The sequence below is a fragment of the Dermacentor variabilis genome, unplaced genomic scaffold, assembly GCF_050947875.1.
Source record: "Dermacentor variabilis isolate Ectoservices unplaced genomic scaffold, ASM5094787v1 scaffold_12, whole genome shotgun sequence".
Taxonomy (NCBI): Eukaryota; Metazoa; Arthropoda; class Arachnida; order Ixodida; family Ixodidae; genus Dermacentor; species Dermacentor variabilis.
In genome coordinates, this window is record NW_027460280.1 from 14,598,786 (window position 1) to 14,618,879 (window position 20,094).

At 46.2% G+C, this 20,094-nt stretch overlaps 1 protein-coding gene across 4 annotated transcripts in view; it reads right to left on the reverse strand.

The window, feature by feature from the left end:
* Nucleotides 1-20,094, reverse strand: part of LOC142566243 (uncharacterized) — a 209,859-nt gene that overhangs the window by 53,454 nt on the left and 136,311 nt on the right. For all 4 annotated transcript variants that reach the window (XM_075677086.1, XM_075677082.1, XM_075677083.1 and 1 more), the window contains 3 exons: nt 19,471-19,710; nt 17,523-17,632; nt 2,416-2,497 (listed from right to left, as the gene is read on the reverse strand). In XM_075677086.1, the coding sequence (XP_075533201.1) occupies nt 2,416-2,497; nt 17,523-17,632; nt 19,471-19,710 (432 nt within the window). The remainder of the gene's footprint in view (nt 1-2,415; nt 2,498-17,522; nt 17,633-19,470; nt 19,711-20,094) is intronic.

The window sequence follows — 20,094 nt, forward strand, 5'->3', positions numbered from 1 at the left end:
GCGCGCACTTCAAGGGTGCATTTCATAAACGACTCCAGTGATGCACCTGGTGGAGGGCGCCTGATGCTTCTTGTCGCAACCTCCTTTTTTTGTGGGGGAGGGGGTCGCTCGGTTGACCCTTCTGACATTCAGCTTGCCTGGGGCTCAAAAAACAACCGAAACAGCCGCCCTTTCCACGGCCTTCTTTAATCTACGGCACACTCCGTGCACATAGGCAATGACAGCCATTTTCCAAGTATTGATCTGGGTTTTGCATGGTTTCTTCCTTAGGTGCATTTCCGTCAAGATGTCTTCCGCTAGCTGTGCCAGGAGGACGCTCGGAAAACCGGCCCGCAAAAGCCGCTGTAGGTGGCCTTCAGAGGCCATTACAATCTCGTGTTTACGTGCGATGTAGAGCTGTACAGACGTACAGATGTTAGCACAACGCTGTGTCGCCGCTTATTGTGTACGCGCTGTGCGAAGAGTAGTTGATTTCGAATTGCTCAGGCCAGAACAGAACTGAAAACGCAGTTTTCTTCGACATAACTGCTTACTTTTCAGGTCAGGTCCACCGGTAGCGGCTGCACGACCTCGACGGTGCCAAGCCTGTAACCTTCGCTGAACAGTATAAAAATTGGCTCAAACTTGATGTGCACGACTTGACAGGGTTGAACCTTGTGCATTTCAACTTCGTAGGTATGTTTTGATTCATCTCAAGCACAATTAATTAAATATAGAAGCGAAGGCTCTCAGGCTATGAAGTTGTCGGTTCGACAGCCGATCGCGCGGAGTTCGGTCGAACGATGGTCAGCACGCTGATTTTATTGGTGCCGTCGACAAGAAAGCCCGTCGCCGTACAACTCGCGCTCGTCAGTTGCTTCATTGTCGACCTGGTATGAACAAATGGTCTCAGCGGCAAACATGTGCTGAGTAGTTGGCCATTCGTTTGCGTCAGCGTATTGTCCGTATCGTGTAGACCCAGTGTTACCGCGCCTTAAACGAGTACGACAAGTGAAGCACGCGCTGCCACCATCAGCAAGTGACAGCCGACGCTGTAAGAAGACTTCGTCAGCACTGTGATGTTTTTAAGAGCCGTCCCACTGCAACGCAGGAGTTTTTCGTTAAATTTTCTAGCCGTCAATATAAGGCGGCAACTACGTGGCTCATGGTGCAATGCCGACGAAGCCCTCGGCGCTCGGCCAGTCTTACGCTACGCGCACGTTTTTCGGCCCGGCGTCGAGCCACGAGTTTCAACGCGGTACACGGCACGAGTGCTTAACAGGCCTCCGAGCGCTTTTCTTTTTTTTTTTTCGGGAGATTTTCTTGAAGTCGGGTCGCGCGCCCGCGACCCTTGCAACACGTTTCGTGACTAATCCGCCAGGGCGGATTAGTCACGAAACGGATTCCATTCCTTCAGCTCGGTTATTCTCAAAGGCGGTAGATTGAATAAAGTGCACAGGAAAACGCTGTTCCATCAGCCGAAACTTTAAGGATATACTCTGCGCTAACATGCTGCGTGTGGTGTTTCTTCTACAATTTACATACAAGGTTATTTTTTTAGGCTTAACAGAATTTCATAAATCGCCTGTGGCATGCAAGGCAATTCGACTTCTTGAGCTGGATCACTATTTAAAGGCGGACATAGTTTTCACAGGAAATAAAAATATCTAATCAACTAGTCACCAATATTCTGCTAATTAACTTTCTAACGTCTTAAAGCAGCTGTTGAAATTTATGGATTGTAGCCGGTGGGTTTACCAGTCATAATCGCTAGGAACAAAAAATGTGTATGACACCAGCTTCTAGATAAGCGTTCCCAGAAATTAGGACAAAATGCTTTAGCATTTCGGTACTTTTTTACGTTTCAAGCTTTAAAGAAAATATTCATTTTGCCTGAAATTATACGGCGATTATCTCAAAACTGCCGCTTTTTTCAACATGCGCTTTAAGTGGATGCGCCGCGAGAACCCTTGTAATACAATTGGTAAACTGCATCATATACCCTAAAGCATTACGATAACAAGTTGATTAGAAAAATTTTGTGAATTTTTCCACATTTGTAGTTTAACTTTTTTTTTGCCGGTGAGGTGCGCCTCTACCAACTTCAAGAGCAGATTTTTGCTATATGCGCGACATTTTACCATTCCGTTGAGCTAAAAAAATTGCATCGAAGCAAAAATGCACTTCGTAGGATACAGAGCCTCAAAATCATGAATCAGCGGTAAAAGGCACCTGAATTCAAAAACGCAGATTGGAAAGCTAGTGTGCTCGTTCGCATGGGGGCGTCAACGGAGAGGGCAGAGGACGGCTCGAGGTGAGGCGCGACGATCATCGGGGAACCTTTCTTTGTTTCCTATTTTCCTATGAGGCACTCTCTGGCTCGTGGGAACATTTTTGTTCATGAAGTGGTTTTTGTTGAAACGACGTGGTACGCACCCGGTTGTTCGGCGCATGGGCGACGAGCTCCAGACGCGGGGCCAGGTGATCCGGCAGCTGGGGACCCCATGCACTGGAGGTTCTGCGAGAGCATCGCCACCATTTTCAGACTAAGTATCTGCGGGAATCGGGAGCTGCATCTGTTTTTATCTTGTTGTTTAGGCTAGAAAAGCCTAACCGAATCTCAGTTTTCAAAGATAAAAGAATAAGGATAATGCACGCCTGCGATCTTATGAGCGGGAATCGTCGCGTATCACATGTGATACACTAGGCAGTAACGGTTACAGTTTTTCACCATACGGAAACATCTTGTAATTGGCGAAAACATGGTCAATATATCACAGCCATTGAAGAAACCAGAAACGTTGCTGTAATAACTACGGTATTTCTTGCGTCTCGAGCTTGCACAAGTTCTTTTAATGATAGGATGACGCCATCCTTGTTATACGACATGCTAAGTCAAATCCAGAGTTCGACGGAAACCCGTCTGGCGAGGAATGAGCATAGTGAAATAAAACGGACCCTCGCCAATGGAAAAGACGTGCGCAGGAAAATAACATTCGACGTCGCGGGTCGTACGGGACCCGGGACGTCAAGCTTTATTTTCCTGTGCACGTCTTTTCCATTGGCGAGGGTCCGTTTTATTTCACTAATATCTAAGCCGGAACTCTTATACGAATATTTTTCATTGGTTACGGACCTAATAACTAGAGCAGATCTACAATGACTTCTTACTCCTATAGAGTTGCTGCTCTTTGCCTTAGATGTAGTAAAGCGGCCGACCCCATCAGTTAACTGTGCCGGAATTTTCATTTTTTGACATGTTGATCACAATACTTTTGTTAATAAGTATGCCCGCTATTCCTAAATTTCTACGGTATTCGTAAGAGCAGATTTCAGCCAATAGTGATTGAGGAAGGATGGCGTATATGTAGAAAAACACTTGCGGTGCCTGTAAAATGGTTATATTTTGCCGCCAAATTTCTTTTCGCGTGACGAAACAAATATCTGCAGTCGTCCCTAAAACAGCGCACAAGTGCGCGCTACGTGTGCAGGCCGTACCGGCTATCGTGCACGACGTTTTGAAGAACGACGGCACATTCCACGCGGTCGCCTCACCGTGGAGCAGCCGCTAGTAGTTTCTTTGTTGGTACCACTCACATTATTGAAAAATTACAATTGGCTACTGTTTCTACACTGACTGACGTGCTGTAAATCAACAATGTGTAGAATATTGGAAGAAACTTGAAACGGGCATGTTCTTAGCCAGGTATTTTTTTATTTTTTCCGGCTGAGCAGGAAAGCCCGCGAAATAAATGAAAAAAGTGCTACGTGGCTAACCGTCCACCCGCTTCAAAAAGCAGCGCCCACGCTTAGTGGGCGGATCTATCGCGCCACGTGGTCGCAGGCGGCTTACTTCCGCCGCTAACTGCTCAGGAGCTTGTTTGACGGGGCTGCTTTTTGATGAGGGCGGACGGTATGCAACGTGCTATGTTTCACTTTTTAGGGACGTTCGTTATGAGTAAAAACAACCCTGCTGTTCTTTCTTCGTCGCCGTCACGTGTACGAGTTGTAAACATATTATATTCTCTTGAGGATATTTCGGCCAATTGTGGGACAAGCTGGCGGCATAGTTTTTTTAAGAAAAAAGATATTTGAAATATTTCATTGCTAGAGATGGGGACACGTATTCGGAGTCAATCGCAAAATTTTTTAATGCGATAGCAATTATATGGACACTCGATCCAAGCGCATATTTTGCCGTCACCTTGAGGTTCCGTATAGAGTACAAGGGCGAGACAACACCGTCACCGCCCATCGCGTGCGTGAAAGCGCGCGACTGAAGCCAGCGGTCGCGGCTCAGTCTGGCGCGCGCGAACGAAGAAAGCAAGCGCACCGTTTTCTGTCGCGGCCGCGGGGGTGCGGGGGGTGCGGCGTTGTGCTCCGGAAGCAAATGCGCATTTCGCGACTGAATGCAAGCGGAACTAATGATCGCGGCTCAATCTCGCGCGCCAAGCGAGCAGGCAGCGCGGGAGGGCTTCGACTCCGCCAGCAAGTGTGCACTTTGTACGGCCGCGCGCGCTGTGTCTTGAAAATGATCTGAAGACGGCTCATACCTTTGCGCGAGCTCTACGCTCGTCGTTCTTGCGTTGAAGCGATACACCGCACGAAGGTCACTTCGCTCGCTGCTGCTGCCGCGTTGCTCTCACCAGCGTTTGGAGACCGAGCGCCCGCGCTCATCGAGTGTGATGTGTTCACCTTCGCTCGTGCGCGCTGACACCATATGCTTGTTCATTCAGTTAGTAAGGAAATGTATCCAAGTTTATACGGTCGATCAAACTACTATCTCTACTTCGTATTATAATATTCAGCCAATTTTATGTCCACTGCAGGACGAAGGCCTTACCCTGCGATTTCCAATTAGCCCTTTCCTGCGCCAACCGATTCCAGCTATCGCCTGCGAATTTCTTAATTTCATCGCCCCACGTTGTCTTCTGCCGTACTAGACTGCGCTTCCCTTCTCTTGGCACCCATTCTTTAACCCTAATAGTCCGCCGTTTATCCAACCTACGCATTACATGACCTGCCCAGCTCCATTTCTTTCTCTTAATGTCAATTAGAATATCGGCTATATGACCAGCCGCCTACGCCGCCATTTAAAGAAAATTGTTACGATTGCCGTTACTCGGTTCGTACGAATCGCCGACGGTAGCACGGTGACCGTGGTCGGAATGTGCACTGCACGTGTGAGCATTTTCAGCCGCCATACTGTCGTCCTTTTCACTGTGCTCGACCAATGCCTCAATGACCTCATCCTAGGCCTAGACTTCCTCTTCGCCCATTCAGCGCTCATCGATTCTTCCTCAAGTACTGTGCGTCTAGACCTGCCTCTACCGGACGTTCCTCCAACACCCCATGAAATTCGGCTAAGACCGACTGTTTTTGTTCACGTTCCACCACAGGTCTTGACATACATCGATATGTCGCCTTCTGCGCCAGTTCTCGATAGTGATTACATCTCCGCTCCCATAAATCCCATCGTTCTCACTCACAGTGTTACTGTCCTGCATACAATACTGAGGCTCACAGACAATCGCACGTACCTCCCTGTGGTGAAGTTCGGGCTGGCTAAGCGAATTCTGCCTAAGCATATCACCCTGGCTACAATCAGTGCTTTAGAAGTTAGTTGCATTGAGACTTTTGCCGCCGACACTTCCTGTGACCCTTTCCGCTCTGCGAAATGTACTGATGACATTAAGAAAATGATCGCCCCGAATCTCACTCCTGTGGAAACTGAACAGCGTGCAGTCTATTACTTTCCTACAAGGATATATTCGACCTGAGCAACCGACCCTTAGTCCAGACGTCACTTGTCAGACATCGTACACATACAGGCGATAAACCACCCATCCATCGGAGACTACCGAGTTTCAGCTTCGAAGCGTCACGTCATCGAAACGGAAGTAGACAAGATGCTAGTGAAAGACATCATAGAGCCACCTTCAAGTCCCTGGGCGTCCCCTGTCGTGCTGGTCAGAAATAAGGACGGCTCATGGAGATTCTGCGTTGACTACCGCCGCCTCAACCGCATCATGAAGAAGGACGTCTACTCACTACTTCGTATCGATGACGCCCTCGATTGCCTATACGATGCACATGGAAGTCCAAAATCAAGAGAGGGGAGGACAGATGGAATAGCACACTATGGTTTAAAGTTTGTAAACAGGGATAAGATGCCTCAGAAAGGCTGACCGTCGTTTCCGCAGGACGACCTATCTTCGTCAAAGGCGGCCTCTTCATCCTCGGCGTGTTAGTTTTGAAGGGTTGGTGCAGTGAGGTCACGTGCATTTGTCGTCGGTGGCGGTTCGTTATAAAGGGAGAGACTTCAGAGGTAATGAGCGCTGTCGCCTGACGTCTGCGAGCGTCGTTCCCAAGACGAGGGGACAAGAGCGGGAGAGTGGGAAGGCGGGGAGAAAAGGAAAGAAGAGAGAAAAAACGGGGGGGGGGGGAACCACGAGGAAAAAGAAGGGGGAGAAAGAACAAGAAAAAAAGGAAGCGAGGCGTGGGAGCGCGTTGGGAAAGCGAGAGGTTCGGGAACATTCAGAGGTGTCGTTGGCGGCATGTTTTTCTGGCATTAGAAGAGCCGGTCAGGCGGTCAGAGCGCGATTAACACAAAAGACCCCAAAAAAACCATGAGTTGAGAGCTTGACTTGAGTATCATAGCAGCAATGCGTCGAGTAATTTTGAAGTAGTTAAGATGGTGACAAGGAGTCTGGGATGCAATGTATGGCGTATCTCGAAGGCAGCGGCATGGTCTTTCAAGGTACGTTAGCCCCAGTAGCTCAACGTAGGTGTCGTTACGGCGCTATACAGACATGTCGATACCCTGTGTGGCTGCGGTGCCAAAAAGTATACTGACGTCTGGAACTTCGGAATGTGTTGGTGGGGGTGTTTCAAAACAGTCTAGAAAATTGGTTCAACAACAAAGGGAAAAATGCTAACTTTAATTAAAAAACAACTTTCCAGGCAAACAGTCACCACACGCCGACAAGAGGGACCTCGAGTTTAGAAGTACCAGACGTGACGGAAGCTTCAACAAAATTAAACCACTCGAATGTTGTAGACATTTAAAGAACATTAAGTAAAAAAGAAATAGACGTACTCAGCAAGGGCCTAAACTTTTGGCCTACGAAAAGCCCAATAAATGAATTCGAGCTTCACAGGGACCTCAGAATTTTCCCGACGAATGCGGATCAGACACTTTTTCGCAGATACACGAGACACCGGGACGACACCACTTACAGTCCAATCCACTTGGACTCCCGAACCACAACAAGCCATAGAAGTTGACATATACCTTAAAACTGTCAGTAAAGAAATTATAAGCCAAGCCAAGACATCTAAGCGACATAAAAATATAACTGCGTCAGAGAGTCATATGGTTTCAAATCTTAGTTGCCGGGATTACATGGTTATTATGGAAGCAGATAAGGGTGGAAGTATAGTTATTTAGCCAGTAGAAAAATACAAGCACGAGGCTTACAGACAACTAAACAACCCAGAACATTACCGTAAGCTAGATAACGATCCGACATTGTCCTACACAGTGACAATTACCAACAGGCTGAAATCACTTTTGGCTCATGAATTCATAACACCGTCAGAATACCAATTTCTTAAAAGAAGCAACAAAAATGCCAGGCGTTTCTACCTCCTTCCAAAAATTCATCAAATTGCATCCACTTAACTAGACACCGGTATTATCCCAGGTCGCCCGATAGTATCAAATAACATCCCGACAGGGAGCACCTCCACATTCCTTAACCACTTCCTTGGTGACTTGCCAAAAGCACTTCCGTCATTCCGTCATAGCGGACATCAGCGCTAAAGGCGCACTATCTCACAACACAATTCTCGCAACACTAGACGTCACGACCCTATACACCTACATTCCCATCCCTGATGGTTGATTTTCGATAAAACAAAAGCTGTCTAAAGACAATGCTGAACACTCTACTGAAGTCTACTTGTCTCTCCTTGAATCAGTTCTAACACATAACTACTTGGAATTTGAGGAGAGTTACTAACTACAGATACATGGTGCAAGCATGGGTACGCTTTTTGCACGAACCTGCGAGAACATATTTATGGGGATTATAGAAATAGATTTATAGATTTGCTATCACGCTGTACTGACAAGCCCCACATATACCTACGATACATAGACGACATATTCATAATATAGGGACATGGTCATGACAGCCTAGTAGATATGTAGCATTTCTAAACTCTTTGCATCCAACAATAAAATTCACATCAGAATCCTCAAGTGAGCGCATAAACTTTCTGGACACAACAATATACATTGACAATGGGGCGCTAAACGCAACGCTGTACAGGAAACCTTTGGACCAACAACAGTACCTAGAATATACGAGCCACCATCCCAGGCATTGCAAACAAGGCATCTTTAAAGGCCAAGCCACACGACTACGTCGTATTTGCGTTGAAAACTAAGACTGCATAGATAGACTCCATCACCTTAAAGAAACCCTATCAAACAGGAACCACCCAAACAGTGACCTTCAAAAAGCCTACACCGCTGCAACCAAACTTGATCGAGCCGAGATCCTCAAGCCCCAGCCGAGGACCACACGAACAACAACGCCTCTTCTTACTACTAAATTCTCGAACGCACTCCCAAGCGTGAATAACATCCTCAGTAAATACTACCCAATTCTCACCAGCAACCAGGAACTTAATAAGATTTTTCCTGACCCACCCAGAGTAGCCTACGACGCAACACTAACCTTAAAGATATTCTTGTGCATGCAAAACTAAGAACAAAGACGAAGTTGGGAACCGGTCCCTGTGGACGTCCCAGGTGCTCTACATGCAAACATATTCAATCTACAAATACAGGAAAAAGTACAGCGTCGAATTACGCACACAAGGTAACTACGACATTCATCTGGACATCAAGCAACGTAGTCTACTGTATAGAATGTGCCATTTGTAGCAAACAATACATAGGTGAGACTGGACAATAAATTCGCACAAGACTAAACGGTCACCGCACGGACACAAAACACAATTTACCTAAAGCAGTAGCCAACAACTTTTATGAACACGGTCGTATATTTGACAAAGCAAAGCTCTATATACAGCAAACAAATTTCCGTTCACCTCGCGAAAGGAAATATACGGAATCATACCTCATACACAAGTTTAACTGCCTACACCTGTCTGCAATTAATTTGGCACGTCGCAACTTAGAACCTTTAAAAGCGGTAACTTAAATACGAAACTCTCATATCATCAAAGAAGGCAGAAAACACATTATGCCACCAGCTAAGCTTAATTCTTAACCTACCTATTCCTCTATTTTGAAAAGTTCTTCCTGCCTACTACTCAACTTAATATACTCTTTCATGTTTTTACGTTTATATCAACTGTCAACTGAGGGCACGTTTATACGTTTATATCAACTGAAGGCACGGCAGCTTTTCTGAGAGCATGCCTAACCATGCATGGCTTGTGTTGCAGGTGCTTTTTCTTCGTAAGTGCGGGGTGTCTAACCATTCCGAAGCATGTCCCACCGCATCTTGCACCACCCAACGCATCGCGAACTGCCAAGTTTCTGCAAGATTATCAAGTTATCTATTGCATCGGCGAAGTCAACGCTGGATGGTCCAGTGGAACCGTGACGTCACGGCCTTCAGCTATAAAGGCAGCTTCTTCACCCGAGACCTTCACAGGGCACGGCAGCTTTTCTGAGAGCATGCCGAACCATGCGTGGCTTGTGTTGCAGGTGCTTTTTCTTCGTATGGTCTCAAGTGCGGGGTGTCTAACCATTCCGAAGCATGTCCCGCCGCATCTTGCACCGCCCAACGCATCGCAAACTGCCAAGTTTCTGCAAGGTTATCGATTGCATCGGCGAAGTCAACGCTGGATGGTGCAGTGGAACCGTGACGTCACGGCCTTCAGCTATAAAGGCAGCTGCTTCACCCGAGACCTTCACAGGGCACGGCAGCTTTTCTGAGAGCATGCGGAACCATGCGTGGCTTGTGTTGCAGGTGCTTTTTCTTCGTATGGTCTCAAGTGCGGGGTGTCTAACCATTGCGAAGCATGTCCCGCCGCATCTTGCACCGCCCAACGCATCGCAAGCTGCCAAGTTTCTGCAAGATTATCAAGTTATCGATTGCATCGGCGAAGTCAACGCTGGATGGTCCAGTGGAACCGTGACGTCACGGCCTTCAGCTATAAAGGCAGCTGCTTCACCCGAGACCTTCACAGGGCACGGCAGCTTTTCTGAGAGCATGCGGAACCATGCGTGGCTTGTGTTGCAGGTGCTTTTTCTTCGTATGGTCTCAAGTGCGGGGTGTCTAACCATTCCGAAGCATGTCCCACCGCATCTTGCTCCACCCAACGCATCGCGAACTGCCAAGTTTCTGCAAGATTATCAAGTTATCTATTGCATCGGCGAAGTCAACGCTGGATGGTCCAGTGGAACCGTGACGTCACGGCCTTCAGCTATAAAGGCAGCTTCTTCACCCGAGACCTTCACAGGGCACGGCAGCTTTTCTGAGAGCATGCGGAACCATGCGTGGCTTGTGTTGCAGGTGCTTTTTCTTCGTATGGTCTCAAGTGCGGGGTGTCTAACCATTGCGAAGCATGTCCCGCCGCATCTTGCACCGCCCAACGCATCGCAAGCTGCCAAGTTTCTGCAAGATTATCAAGTTATCGATTGCATCGGCGAAGTCAACGCTGGATGGTCCAGTGGAACCGTGACGTCACGGCCTTCACCTATAAAGGCAGCTGCTTCACCCGAGACCTTCACAGGGCACGGCAGCTTTTCTGAGAGCATGCCGAACCATGCGTGGCTTGTGTTGCAGGTGCTTTTTCTTCGTATGCTCTCAAGTGCGGGGTGTCTAACCATTCCGAAGCATGTCCCGCCGCATCTTGCACCGCCCAACGCATCGTAAACTGCCAAGTTTCTGCAACATAATCATCAAGTTATCGATTGCATCGGCGAAGTCAACGCTGGATGGTCCAGTGGAACCGTGACGTCACGGCCTTGCTTTCACGCCTTGCTTGCCGTGCTTTACTGAGCATAACCTTAAATTCCATGCAGAGGTGTTCGTTTGTATAAACAAGGTTATTCTTTTTAAACCAAGACGACTGCTCTCTAGTTTAGCCTTTTTTGTCAGCAATTCAACACTGCTCATTTCTTCTGTATGTTAATCAGTTATAGCTATACAAGACTCTCAGTATTCACGACTGCATTGAACTCTAAAAAGACACTTTGTCACTCTCAAACTGGGGCAGAAACAATAAGCTACTCTTAAATGCTTCCAGAACTATAATATGAAGTTATACTGAAAAACACACTATGTATGAGGGCGACTCAGAAAGTCTTTGCAACTATTTTTACTAGCCAAAATAAGGTACGTACAGGCAATGTAAAATATACGTGATATTCTACATACATTACACTACTATTCTACAAAGTATCCACACAAATTCTGACCATCTGTCCCATCGCAGCACTAAACTTGACATGTCCCTGTGGCAGAATTCGCCCGGCTGACTGTGGAACCACCACCGGACTGCTGCCTTGGCTTCATCGTTGCACGTGAATCGCTGTCCTGCCAGGAACTTCTTCAGCGGACCGAAAACATGGAAATCCCTAGGTGCGAGGTCCGGACTGCATGGTGGGTGGCGCAGATTCTGCCAGGAAAATGACTGGAGCTTGTCGGCAGCTGTGAGTGCAACACTTCGCTGCTCGTACGCCACGTGCGTGTGAAGCCATGAACGAAGGAAAAAAAGATGGAGCATTACGTTACGCAGCTAGCATTGGAAAGCGAACGCTCCGTGAAGCCACAGTGGTGGCCCAACACATCATCTCTTGCGTCGAGATCACGAAGCCAATTGGAGATTTGCCGAGACGCGATTCCCGGTAGTTTTTATTCGGTGAGCGCTTGGCCGACAGTTGCTAGCTGCTCGGATGGAGGCCTCCATTGCTGCTCAGCTGCTCTGCCTGTATTTCTGATGACATTTTTTGCCTGAATGCTTGTTCCGGTCGTTTCCTGCAACGCACGTTTTTTCCGCACTTTGGGCGAGTTGTGAGAGTCTCCCCATCCAATGTTAGCGCATTTAGGCTACAGGTATGCTTCGGCCGAAGTAAACAGACCGTTGTGAGCGATGATAAGCGACATGTATTCGTCACATTTTTGACCGAGGCATGGCCCGTGTGTACTTTTCCCCGTTATGCGAGCTCTGTTGATTTGTCGCTAGATCTGTGGCATCTTACCCGGTTTGCATGCATGCGATCGATCGCACTGCGGGAGTCATCCTTGCAGGCTGAACGTGATGGGCTTCAGACGACTCCCGCAAGAAACGGCGGTGCGCGGGCCGAGTGTCCGTCACTGGCGAGAGGCCGCGATGTGCGAGAGGCGCGCACAACCAAAGTGGCCATGTTGGTGCTCCGATTCGTTTCTTTCCGTTTTCAAATGTGAGGGTGCGTTTAACTTGCTACGCAGGTTGTTTTCGCGTCGCGGTGCGTTGTCCATTTATCTGCGCCCAAGAAAAGCAGCAGCAGCCGTAAACAGCGCTTGTTTTAGCCTTGGGAGTTTGCGACCGATATACGGCCGGGCCATGTGGTTGCCACTATGTTCCCAAGCACTGACCCTGCTTCGAACAAACGGTAGGCCATCGGACACATACGAACTTATTACAAAAAAAATTATGGGGTTTTATGTGCAAGCAGCACGATCTTATCATGAGGCACGCCGTATTCGAAGACTCCGGAATAATTTGGGCTACCCAGAGTTCGATAACGTGCCCCTAAATACGAGTACACGGGTGCTCTCGTTGGTGAAAGGTCCCATTTCACCAGCGTTGGTGAAATGGGAGAAAGGTCTTGGTGTGTACTTTAACAAAATGCTGAGCTTCTCTTCGCACACTGAATATGCACAACAACTTGTCCTTCATGCTCCTGGAATTATTTGTGGTATATTGCAAACTTCCACTCGCCTGTTGCCTTTCTGAAATGGTATTCTGCTGTGTGCATACTGAAAAGATTTTGCGCCAAAAAACAAAGCACACAAGAAAGACGACGAAACCACGGGCGCTTGTGTGCCTTCCACTGCTAGTGTATACCTCTATAGTTTGGCGTGTAACGTGTAAATCTAATCCTCACTATTTCAGAATAATTTCATGTCTACCTTCAAGCACCACATTTGCAGTTCTGGCGGCGATAGTCCACCCTCCTAAATACACATAAACTCACACCTCTAAAATCACGACTTATTAAATCAAAGCTTTTGTTGCTCTATAAAGTAGTCCACGACATTATGCATTGCTCAAAGCTTTTTCATCGTGTGCAATTTTTCGTGCCACAAAAGTACGTCGCGCAGCATTCTCTGCCTGACCTTGTTGCATTGAATATTGTTTGACACGGGACTTGACTGTATTGACTGAGTGTTCTACCTGCGTCGACGCACTTCGGCGTTCACGTGTTCAATGCCCGTCGTCCCAGCTTGCGTTGTGCGGCGCCGAACGACGGGGCGCTCGTGCCACTGCTCGCGCGTTCGTCGTCGTCTTTTTCTGCATCACTTCTTCCAGATCGATGCAACATCGATGCCATTAATCATGCCAAGAAGACACAATTAATGTAGAGTTAATTAAGACACTCGAACCCACGACCTTTGCGGTTAATTAGGGCGAAGTTGATTGAGGTACACTTAATTAAGATAGCTATAATTAGGGCAACCGAGCCCACGACCTTTTGTGGGAGAAACTGAGCAATAACAAGTAACAACGTATTGAAATGAGAATGTCAAGTAATTTATCTCTCGAGTGCTCAGGCTTTCGCCTTCACCCTCGATGGTATATGCTCAAGTGACTGTTCTTTCTTTGTATATATGTAGATAATTATTTTGTATCACAAACTCCCCTTTACATTTCCTCGTTTTCGGCTTCCCTATTTATTTCTCTACCTCGCATTATTTTGTATACCGCATTTTTCTTTTCTGTACATTTTGTCTCGAATATTACTTTTTAAAAACACCAGTACGAGGCTTTCTAGCTGTTCCTGGGCACTATAATAAATATTTGATTGATGCATTGATTGATTGATTGATTATTATTATTGTAGTATTAAATAGCGTTTTTAAGTGTGCACTTGTATGTTCTTTCAGCGCAGTAGCTTTTGTGCAATATTGGTTTATTGTGCCCATTTCATTTAAAGCTTGAATTGAGAAAGTGCAAGAAAACGACTTGTGCCTGGCAATTTGCATTGTGCTATAAATTTTTTTCTGAGGTTTAAAAATAATTGGCTACTGTGTCCAGTGATGTGCAATAAAATAATACGGCACACCAATTATTACGTTCCCCATAGAACCAAATAATGTTTTCTCAATCATAGCGCCATATTAGGCTAAAAACAATGAATAAACTGGTATGCTTTTTTTTTTCTTTTTTGTGTGGCGGCTTGAAGTTTGTAAACTGTGAGAGTAGCCTGTTTATATGTTTCGTATTATACAAATGAGCTGGCCCCGAAAATTTGAATAAATCCTTCAATAGTACAAGTTGGCGTAGGGCCACCAAGGACAATCATTAAAACCCTCCAATTCCCAAGTTTGTAGTGTCTGACGTTCTGTGATTTCATTAATTTCGAGGCAGACATAACACGCTGGAAACAGTTCTAAAAGAACATGGCCATTACACAGTGAGAACTTTTCTGACAATTCACCAGCCACTGAATGTGAAGGCCTCCCGATGCAGTGTTGGTGCTCCGTGGGCAAGGTCAGACAGGAACAAGAATCTGGATGAGACAAGCTACGAATTTGGTAAATTTTAGCTGTTGTACATGTTTTCCTGAGCACTACAGGTGTTTCAATAATTTTTTGCTTCAGAATCCACTTTTTCGCGCTTCTTTTACACCAACAAATATAAATATAACTCTAATAAAATATTTTCAATGATACCTTGCACACCTATTTTTCACATAGTTAGCTGCGCAATGAGCCACCAAAAATAAACTCGTACGGCAGCTTTTGGTATAGTTTTTGATATGATATGGCATGCTCGTGCAGGTGCTGGCGATAGTGCAGAAAGAAGGAGGAGCGGGCGCCGAACGCGTGCACTACTGTTTCTTCAAACGTAAGAAAAACTGTTGCGGCAGGCGTCGTGAATCAAACGCGTTTCTTGTATCTAAAAATTCACCACTAACCTATTGTTTTAGGCTCCGTTTACAACAGGCCGCACTCGGAGGGACAAAATGGTCAAGCAACACTGCGCCGAGGGGCGAGCGTCGCGCTGCCAGTGGCCTCGAAGGGACCGACTTGTTCTTTCGTGCACTGGTTAATCACGGTGCGCGCGCTGTGGAACCTCTCTCAGAAGCTTTCCGTCTTCACTGAGGATGTAGTCGTTCACTGGAAGCATGCTGGTGATAGGGGAGCGCGATAGCGATAATACGCCATCACTGGTGGGAAGCAGACGACAAGTGCAGCCGTAACTGTGAGAAAGTATTATTTTTTTTATCGAGCCAATGTTCCTGTGATTCATGTTTTCCCAAGTCGTAGAGTATTTTTGCGATAATAGTCACGTGTTTTCGTGGTTTCCTGTCCAACTGTTTTGGTATTTCACCAGTCAAAACAAAAGCAATCAGTTCGAAAACGAAACGACGCTTTAAACGTAATACGCAGTTCAGCGCGTTACCATAGCGATGCGTGCACTTTTGATTTCCGGAGCATAGAATAAAGCGCAAGTGTCTAATATTATAGAAACTGCAATTTCAAGCGATATTTATGTTATACCTAATAACAGCCTACTTACGTACAGCAATCTCCTAGACTACATCCGAGGTAGCATTATTTTACCCCCAGGCGTCGCCACTTAGTGGTTTTTGAGACTTTGTTAGGCAATGGAAAATCATAATTCCTACTTTAATCGAGAACAGCGGGCTCGATTCTAACACTATAATGCATGGTCATTTCATTTCCATCAGCGTCTCACAAAACGTTCTGGCAAGTTGTCAGTCCCTTTAAGCAGGCAAGAAAATGATACTACTAGACACGACAGCAGTTGCGGACAAATTGGATAAAGTTAATTTGAAGGCACGGTCCGGAAGTGATTGCTCTTTCGCAAAAATAAACACCGCCCAAATTTGACAACCAGACAACTCACGAAGGGCGTGCAGACGCAAAGCCGCATTAAAGCGCCGTACTATCTAGGCAACGCCATGGAAGCGGCCGCACGTCAAATCAGCATTTGTATGCCCGCAGCAGTAGCTTTGCGGTTATGGCGCTGCTCGAGGTCGTGGGTTCGACCCCGACCACGACAGCGTCATTTAGAAGGGCGGAAATACAAGAACGCTCGTGTACGTAGTTTCGGTGCGTATTAAAGAATTCCACGGGGTCAAAATTATTCCGGAGTGCGCCACCACGACGTGGCTCACAATTCGATTGTGGTTGTCGCCCGTACAGGCCCACATTTCAACAAAAGTTTAGCGCATCTGCCACGATCCGTTGTGCCTTGTGAGGCAAGGACAATGCTAACCATCTCGGAGGTTATGAATAATGACGGTCAACAACGCCTCAAGCAAACACGTCTCGTTTTGTGTTCTGTGTACTACGCAAACAGCAGTAGTGCACGCGTGGTAACGTTTAACAACGACTCGCCACTTTTGCATTGCACTAAACGCTCAAGAAATGAAACATTGGTCGTCAGTGTCACCGCTAATTGTCAATCAAAGCAAACAGCACAGACAGCTTCGCTTACACCGGCTTCCACAGTGCGTGGAATAGGCATATCTTTTGCGCATATTTTTTTAGGTTTCGCGGGGCTGAAAAAAGAAGGGTATCGTTGAGGTAACGCCCGGTCTGCCCCACGAGAAAGGGCGCGAATATGATGCGAAAAGAAGCAACAGGCTTCTCTCAGCAGACTGATTCGTTTATGACATCCTATTGAATTACGGTCGATGCCAGGAGGGGCAGACCGGGCGTTACCTCCACGATCGACTCCTGGAACATGCCAGTAACGTTAAAAAAGAAGGCATCAACCTGCCCTTGCACTGGCGGTCATGTCGCTGCAGCCTGAAATTCGAGGAAGTCGCCGTCATCTAGAGGCACGCAAGGTCATCGAGGTGTTCGCGATTGTCAAGCGCCGTCATTCTTGCGTGATTAATTCAATTATTTGACAAGAAAATTGCGTATTTATGTAATCGAACCTCCCCCCGCGTACTCAGAATCCTTTAGTCACTGAAAATATCATCATGTTTTGGCCTGTGTGGCGTTTCTTGCTTTCTTTTTCTCTGCCTAAATCTCTTGCGTTTAATTTTAGTGGGAAGTAAGCGGCTGCGCCGTCCGTTTCCTTATTATTTTGCCCTGTTTGCTGTATTATGTCGTCGTGCAAACAACCATCTTTGGGCGAAATTATTTACGAATTCAGAAACTTGTACCCGTAGTCTTACATTACCTTGACGTCGCAGCCAGAACATTGCAAACAACTACATGTAAAACACTCAACAATGCGTGCACTTATTTGAGAAAAAAAAACATATCGATGAGGCAGTGTGTGTTTTCTTCCGCGAGCCAGCTTACTTGATCTTTGATTCCCACGCCGCATTCATTTCTATGAACGCTCGTTGAACCAGCCTTCTTGAATCCCATAGCGCGGCTTCTTTCTCTTGCAAAGCTTCAGTGAGTTCCCACTGAAACAAAGACATCCGCGATGGGATTCCCCTAATATGACGCACAAGCGCATGTTCTTTTTTAATGGATTCATATTGCAAACACAAGTACGACAAGTTTTGTCATTTACAGATATAAAGAAGGAGCTCAGTCATGCGTTAAGAAGAGAACGGTTGCCCACAGGTGACCTAAGATGGGACGACAACCCAGGAATTGGGCGACGACCTGAGTTTGTGAGGTCGGCAAAATGCAGCAACATTTTCAAGATTACAGGTACCGTAGCTGAAGAAGCTATGTAGATATTGCCGTTTGTCATTGCCATTTGCTTCATTACACTCCACGACTACGCAATGCGTCGATGTTTGCTAGTGTCTGTACTAAATCGAATGCCTTTCGTATACGATAATGATCTATATAAAAGTTGGATATATTCTACACTATTGAGTGAGAAAAAGCATATGATTCACTGTTTATTATGTCTTTTAAGGCCAGCCTAGTTAAAGCTGGGCTATTTAGTTACTTGAATTGGGTGACAGGACGGCACAGCACGAATGAGAGAAGTTATGTGACGTCTTGTGCGCTGTTCAGCTGTTCAAGCCAGGCTGTTCTCTGGGTTGACTGAATTATGCCGTATTGCCATGATTTGATCACCCTAGTAAATATTTTGTGGAATGCTGAAATCAGGCTGATGTATCTAAACATTCTTCAAGGTCTGCTTGCTTATGGACTAATATTATTCTGGCATTCGTCCTTGTCCCTTGCTGCATTTCAAGACGTGAAATAATGCGTAATAACCTAGTGAAACCAACCACGCGAAAGGTGAAAGCAACCTGGCGTTTAGCCAGACGAAACATGTCTGTTGATTTTGAACAACTGGCCATAAATAAATGCGTTTATATGACAGTGAAACTGTAAAGCACCGTGTGGCAGTGATGTCGGGTACTTGTATTTCGTGTCTTATGCCATGGTAATGTGCTTGAATTACATTTATAATTTTCTCAGCTTTTGCGACATTTTTAATCAGCATACGTTTGATGCCAATTGAATAATTAATTAAGCTCGCGCATCATGAAGAGCCGCAGTATTCGAACAATGAGTACGTTGTACCATTGCGAACACAAGTTTGGAGGCTATGGCATCAGCAAAAAGTTAAATTTTTTCTAGCAGACCGGCAAGACGTGGAATAATTTCACTGCAATAAACACACGCACGTGGACTCTTGAATGCAGCCTTGCCATGCGATGAAAATTCTCGCTGTCTCCTAATATTTACTCGCCAGTGCACATGGCATGTGCACGTCATGCTGACTGTGGGCTTAGTTCAGCTGACAAGGCTCAGTTCAGCTACCATGAACCAGAACAACAGCCGCAGTAAGACGGGCTTCTATTTCTGCGTTTCTTCTTTCTTTGAACTGCAAGCCATCAACTGCACTTGAGCTAAACCGCGTGTCCTTACTGCTCGGTGGCTCGGTTAGTGGCTGCAGTCCGTGTCATCCGACGGAGGAATCGTGCGCGCCTCGTGTCACTGGTATCTGTCAAGCTCACAAGCTGTCAATTGAAATGCGGCAAATCCCTTGTAATTATGCATATGATATGGGAGAGTTCTGTATGATTAATTCGGTAAACGTGTTCGTTGCTACCCTTTGTCCCTGTTCTTACTGAATACTTAATGTGACTGAGAAATCACGCGCGGCTAAGCATTATTTTTAATTTTAACGCTCGAAATTATTTCACATCACAGCTGCGAGCAAAACGCGCACTGCAATTTCAAACTTTGCTAAATGAAATAAACTCAATATATGATGTGAAGAGGTCAAAGAGTAAATGTGAAAACACCACCGTGGGGGGTACAGTCTTACCTTCAGTTTTTTCATGCCTTCTCGGAGAGAGCTTAATTCTTGCTCCTTCTTGCTCAAAGCTTGCACCTTCTGGTCCACCTCACTGTTGAGAAGGCATATTCTGTAATTCGCCTCCGATAAGGACTCTTTGAGCTGGGCCTGTATCAGCTTCAGACATTTTGACTCGTCCTTAAAAGTTTTCAGTCTTCGCTCCAGTACTTCCAGTTTTTGCTGATTGGCTAATAACTCTCTGTGTTTGTCCTGCGGCTCGAAAAAGGAAAAGAGAAATACCTCAATGTATCGTAACTTCGCTTCTTCAAGTAAGTGGCGGCGCAAGTATTTAAACTTTGTAGTCAAAGGTGAACATTATGTTTAACCACCTGGAGGGTTTTAAATGTGTATACGAACGGTTTTGCCTTTCGAACACCATCGGAATATTATCGCGTGCTCAGCAGGCCACAGCCTTGGGAGTCGTCTGATCAACTGACCTTAAATATGCCCCGCGCCAATTAACACTGAAAGAGAACCCGTGACGTTACACCAATACGTACGCAAAAGGGGAATGCTGTCGTAGTTTTCCAATCCCTTTGTATTTGACTCATTCCACTCAATTACAATTTAACAAGAAAGAATTAAGGTGTGCTT